The following is a 6612-nucleotide window of genomic DNA, read 5'->3' as shown; positions in this document are numbered from 1 at the left end:
TACTCTTGAATAAGCTCACCCTTTCTAGTTCTTTCTGAACTCTGGCTGGCTGGTTCAAAAGTCCTCTCCAAGCTGACTGACTCAAACTGGCTTCTCTTGGCCTCTGACTGAATTGCTCTGCTTGGCCTCATACTAACTTTGGCAATATTCTATCTAATCTTGCAGCTCCTCATTCTCTGGCTCTGTCTGTCTTCACCTGTGTCCAGCCTGTTCTTTCTTCTCAACCTGTCTCTGTACAACTGTCTGGGTAAAACGGTTTCTTCCGTTTTTCTTTCTTGCTTTGTGCTGCTTCTTTTTAAGTCACCTCTCTTCCCTCTCTGTTCCACCGAGAGTTGGGCATATCCTAGTCTGTCAAATCTTCCTCTGATTTGTCACTTTGTCTGCCCCTTAACTAGGTGTCACTTCCAAAACATAGGTGCTTCCTTCTACAAACTAACTTTACCTTCTTGGCTTGGGTGTAAAGGTGTATGCTAAGAGCATGCCTGCATTCCAGCCAGATCACACAGGACTAGAAGGTTCTTGGATGTGATCAGAGCCACCTGTTGCTGGAGGAAATTCCTCTACAGATATTATTTTGGAAAAAAATATTGAGCCAGGCATGACAGCTCATTCCTATAATCAGAGTTGAGCAAGAGGATATGAGTTTTGAGGCTAGCCTAGGCAAGACCTCGTCTCAGAAAAAAAATTATTACATATGAGATTGTATTTCATATATATGTGTGTATCTATACATCACACTTAATTCTACATGCTGACTATTGTGAAATGTACACTATTGCCTTTTCCTCTCTCAAACAGAGTTTATCATCTCGTAACTTTCCAAACACAGTGTGCTAGTGAGAATCGTCGGTGACGTGGCTAGTGTATGAGGAGGCCCTTAGAGGTGGGCAAGCTCCGTCTGGCTCAGTTCCAGGTCATGGTCATTTGCTCCTGCCTCGATGGGCCTGAGGGAGGCAGGAGGGGAGGAAGCTACCCCAAACCGTAACACACACAAAAACAGAGCAAACAGCTGTATAGTCATGAGGCTCCTTCAATGGCACCTCAGTCCCCCATCAGCTGTGCTCCTTCATGCTCTACCTGCTCTTTCTCAAACCCCTGATGGCACTCTCTACACTCGCTTTCCCTTAAACCTGAATTATTTTGAAGGAGAGTGCAGCCAACAGCTCGTTTTATTGCACAAGTACTTCACGATGGCATCTGACATAAGGACCCTTAAAAATACCTTGATACCCGCCCGACTAGGGGGTGCATGCCTGTAACCCCAGTGCTCCGAAGGCAGAGGTGGGCGGGTCTCTGTGAGTTCAAGGGGGTCAGTCCGGTCTACAAAGAGTTCCGAAATTATGGTTGAGAAACCCATGCAGAATAAGACAAATTGACTTATAAAATAATTTAAAATGATCTCAAGGAATATTTACTTAAAATGAAAAGGCACTACATTCTATGTGTCGAACAGCTAAATAGCATTGCAGAACAAATACCTAACATGTAACTTACAGAGATGACACAGTGTCTATGACAACAAATGCTTTGGCATTGATAGTAAATTACAGAAAAGCTGGAGATATAGCTCAACAGGTAACAGCACAGTCTCCTCTTGTGGAGAACCTGAGTTTAGTTCCTAGTACCCATTAGGCAGCTTAAAACAACCTGTGATTCAAGCTCTAAGAAATCCAGTACCTCCTTCTGGTTTACTGAGACCTTCACTCACATGCATATACTACACACACACACACACACACACACACACACACACACACACACACACATAATTAAAAATAAAATGAAATCATAAAAAATATAAATAATAGAAAGGTCCGTACCTGAAGCCAAGCTTCTTCTTCTTGTAGAAGAAGCCATCTCCAATGAAAAATTGTCTATTAATATGCATGGCAGTTTCTTCCCTAGATCAGGGGAGGCTTATCACGGGAATGCTGGTTGAATAATTTAAAATCAATCGCTGCAGTTCATGTTATTATCAAACAACAACAACAAATACAAAACAAAACAATAGATGCAGAATGAAGTTTTGATAGAGTTAACCAAGGATTTCTTACAGAGATTCTTCTTGCTAAGACTTCTTTAGGCAAACAAAATAAATGCGACGTTTACAAGTAACTAACAATAAAAAATATAAGACATTCAAAAGAGTTCCAGGATAGTCAGGGCTACCCAGAGAGACCCTGCCTCAAAACAAAACCTCCTTGCTACTGCTTATCAAGGCTATTGATGCAAGGACCCAGCTACAGGCTTGAGAGGTGTTGGCAAGGTCATACCACTGTAACTTTTTTATAGTTAATGTTTTAGGTTAGCATACAAAGTAACCAATTTCATCATGATGTCTTCATACAGGTGTCATATTGTGTTCTCATTCACCCTCACCCCTGTGCTCACTGACCTCACCCATGATTCACCACCCTCTGGCTCATTTCCTTTATTCCCTCAGCTAGTACCTCCTCCTCCCCTATTCTTTCTATATGTGTTCCATTATTCTCTCTGTTTCCATTCTTTTAAGATCTCTTCCTTTCCTCCCTTGATGACCTTTCCAGTTTCATGAGCTATATAATACACATACAAATATATAAATACACACATGTACATAAAATCATAATTAAAAATTTAGGTTTTGTACAAAGAGAAAACATGACACACTCAGTAAGACCCATGACTTCCACGTGTGTGTGTGTGTGTGTGTGTGTGTGTGTGTGTGTGTGTGTGTGTTGTACATGCATGTGAATGTGCAGGTGCAGCGTGTGTGCATGAAGGTCAGAAGGAGGAGCCAGGCATCTTCTTCTATTGCTCTCCTCCTCATCATCTTGAGATGGGGCCTCTCGGTGGAGCCGAAGTGTGTTGCTCAGCTTAGGTTAGCTGGCAAGCCAGCTCCCGGGTCCCACTTGGCTCTACACTACAATGCTGGAGATACAGAAATCACAGCCATGCATGGATTTTTTAACATGGGCTTTTGAGATTTAAAGTCAGTTCCTCATGCATGTACAACTGAGGCAGACTGAGGCATCTCGCTGGCCCCCAAACTCCGTTTCCAATAGGAAGCATGGCTACTAATTTTATTCCAACTTCCCAGATGGTTCAACACCAGAATGCTTCAACTTCTTGAAGGAACATTCAAGGAAGGTCCTGTGAGCACCATCCCATAGGGATGATATAAGGCTTGGAGATCCTCGAGATTCCTCCCAAGAACAAACAGAAATGGAGAGGGAAGACGCTCTAGCCTGGACAGACATGTGATCTACTGACTTACAGATGTCTTTTCTAGAGTCATCCTATATACTATTCGGCTATGACTAGGGGCTACCCTCTACCAAACCACATTTTTTTCCCCCTAATGTAGTAGTCATCATAACTAAGTTTCAACCACTGTATTGGAATGCTGGGGCTGTCTTGATGTTTTGTTTTTCTGAGCACAAGCAGGGACTTAGGAGATGGTCCATTTGGTAAGGCGCCTGCAGGAAGATCTAAACTCAGATCTCCAGCACGTGTGTGAAGGCCTAGCGCTCCAAGTCTGAGACTTCAGCACTTGGGCAGGGAGAGAGGCAGGGGCTGATAAATCCACAGAACTCATTGCTCAGCCAGTCTAGTTCTAAGCCAGTTTGGTTTACCTAGTAAATTCCAGGCCCGCCAGGGCCTCACACTGGAAACTTAATCTCGATGATGATGATGATGAAAGATAATCAGCACCAACCTGACCTCTGCATGAACACCCACATGCATATATACTATGATATATATGTGTGAATGTATATATTTCTACAAGTATGTGCACACATATATATTTACATAAATATATACACACATATATCTATCATATGCACAAAAACAACATCATGGGCAAACCATATAGAAAGATTGACTCCTTTCATGTTAATTCATTGACCACAGCACCAAACACAGATTTTTTTTTCTTGGTAGATATTCAGGCATGAGGCAACATATATGAAATGTGCCCAGCTATGTGATAGCATTTTACAGTTGTTTCCTTACCTTAACTGAACCTAACAAACACTTTGTAAGGGGGGGGGGGGGCAGCAAGAAAGGAGATGGGACCAGTAATGTTGACTTTAGACTTTCCATCCCAACTTTAATCAAGGTTTCTGTTGCTTTGCAGAATAGGTATGTTAAATATTTTGAAAAACTGAAATTTCGCTACCAATGGACTCTCCCTCCAAAAAAATTACTCATAATAAAAAGATTCATTGTTTACTCTATTCATGGTAAGTGCCTTATTTAGAATGGAAAGGCTGTGCAGAAGGTAGTCTTTTCATGTTTGGGGGAGTAGCTGTCTGTAATGTCTCACACATGAATTCCTACATCTGGCCATGTGAGGGCTGCTAAATGGCTCTTTCCTTCATCATTTGGTATGGGGTTGGCGAAGGCATCCTTTTTCCCTTCCCGTTTCTTCCCTGACCTCAGTGGAAGGGCAGGGAAAGTGCCTGTGATTGCTTCTTTCTCATACTCACCTCATCAGGGTTCATCTAGCAGAGGTATCCCCCTATAACTTTCTCACCCTCCCTTTTGGAGACTCTTTCTTATCACCTGATCTCCTTATTTACCCCTTGGCCAACCACAACTTTCACTGGCATCTCCATTATGATGCCTTAAATACCCAGTCAGCAAATGTTTCTATTTATTTTCATACAACTGCTAAGACCTCTGTTCAGCCAGGTTTATACCAGTGTCTCCTTCTCTTTAGAAGTTCTTGGGTAGATTCTACAGTCTCTTATTCTCTGTAGTTGTGGGTCTCTGCGCTATTTGCCACCTACAAAACAATGGGACATATATGCATATATATAATGGAATATATATTATGTATAATAGAATGTTATATATATATATATATATATATTCCATTACATGTATAATGGGATATTACACACACACACATATATACAGACCAAATGCAAGCACGAAGACAGGAGTTGGGCATGAAATCCTATTTCTAGCTGAGGAGCTTTGGGCAACTGATAGCTGCTGGGAGAAGAACAGTCAGTTTTCTCGGAGAGTGTTGCCTCTGGTAACTCAGCCACACATTAGATCACAGTAGCCACGCATTAGGTCACACGCCCAACCATATTTGGGAAGTACAAACTAGCGTTGATGGGTTTAAATAATAAAGGGAGATATAAAGTAGGGTATGGAAGGGGTGGAGCTGGGAGAATTGGTAGTAGGGGATGAATACGATCACAATAAGTTATATGGGATCCTCGAAGAGCTGAAACAAATACTTTTAAAAGGAAGTTCCTGGGTGGTTGGCAGAGGAGGGAACTAGAGCATGGATAACAAGGCAGCCAGGGTTCTGGAACACACAGGGTTGGAAGTGAAGAAAGGCTTCCTAAGGGCCAGAAATTATAGGCGTACACCACCACACCCAGCAGGATTTTTGTTTGTTTTACTTTTTTTTTAATCATTAAATCATTAAGATCCATTTATGCAGTTTGAAATTTTTAAGTATGTGAGAACTTAAGGGCTTAGATAAATACACTTTTCTTGTCATATGATAAGTGTTTGACTGCATATGGTTCTATATGTTTTCCGTGTGTTACATAAAACATTTCCACACACGTACACTACAGTCTGACATCTTAGTGATCTCTAGTAGACATCAGTAGATGTTTAGTAACGAAGCAGAGTCAAGAAAACCATAATTCATGACAATTTAGTAAGATGGTGTTAATGAAACATTAAATGTAAAGAAAACAATGTTAGATGGACCATCAAAACAATTCTGACTATATTAGAATATTTGTTAGGGTAAAATGTGGAAGAAGTTAATTGGAAGCTTCCAAAACCAGCTATCTAAGGAATTGATGAAGGAAGTAAAGGCCATTAGAACTAGGAATAGAGGCATAAGACTATTTGTGTAAAACTTATACTGAGTACTAAAGAAAGCCTGAATACAGCCACCCTGTATTTTCCTAGACATTGCTTTAAGAACTAGTCTTATGGCAGAGCAAGAGAAATTTAGGGAATTGATTTTAAATACCATGACTGAAAGTCCAAGACAGTTTGCAAGCCACCTTCCCTGTTTTTTTTTTCCCACTAGAGACAAAACAAGGGAATTCTAACTATTAAAAACCAAATCACATGTTTCTCTCTAGACTCATAAATTCTGCTTTAAAAGAAAAAAATGAGCTTTCAGAGCCTTGCTTTTCAAAAACAAAATCTATACAAAGTCAAATGATTAAATATGAGCACGTTGTACCGTGAGGTCATTATTCTCAAGTGTCAATAGACTAGGCACTGTAACTTTTAACAAGTATGTATTTTTCACTTTTACTCAGGTGTTGGAAAAGGCAATGGAAGTGATCTAAAAATACAAGTAATAATGTGGCAGGAGACTATTTTTTCCTGTTTTACTTCCAAAAATTGTATGGTAAGAGAAAACACACGAACTGAAATTTCTGGTGGCTTGTTTTTGCGTTTGTTTGTGTGCATATGCATACAGGGGTCTCGGCGTATGTGCTGGTATGGGTGCAAGTGTGTGCATGCACACAGAATCCAGAGGTCAAAGTTGGTGCCTTCTTCAAAGGCTAGCCACCTTTGTTTGCTTGGTTGGTTGGTTGGTTGGTTGGTTGGTTGGTTGGTTGGTTGGTTGGTTGG

The 6612-nt window shown here is 40.9% G+C and overlaps 1 protein-coding gene across 3 annotated transcripts in view; it reads left to right on the top strand.

The window, feature by feature from the left end:
* The window catches only part of LOC129666278 (phosphatidylinositol 3,4,5-trisphosphate 3-phosphatase TPTE2-like), a 39878-nt gene that overhangs the window by 21518 nt on the left and 11748 nt on the right, over positions 1-6612 (top strand). For 2 of the 3 annotated variants that reach the window (XM_055593310.1, XM_055593309.1), the window contains 2 exons: positions 4121-4226; positions 6306-6385. In XM_055593310.1, the coding sequence (XP_055449285.1) occupies positions 4121-4226; positions 6306-6385 (186 nt within the window). Of the gene's footprint in view, positions 1-4120; positions 4227-6293; positions 6386-6612 lie in introns of all 3 variants that reach the window. The other variant, XM_055593308.1, reaches the window with a different exon arrangement.

Source organism: Psammomys obesus, unplaced genomic scaffold, assembly GCF_907164565.1.
Source record: "Psammomys obesus unplaced genomic scaffold, mPsaObe1.curated_primary_1811, whole genome shotgun sequence".
In the NCBI taxonomy this organism is placed as follows: Eukaryota; Metazoa; Chordata; class Mammalia; order Rodentia; family Muridae; genus Psammomys; species Psammomys obesus.
The sequence above is the reverse complement of the archived record's forward strand: the minus strand, read 5'-3'. Positions and strand labels throughout refer to the sequence as shown.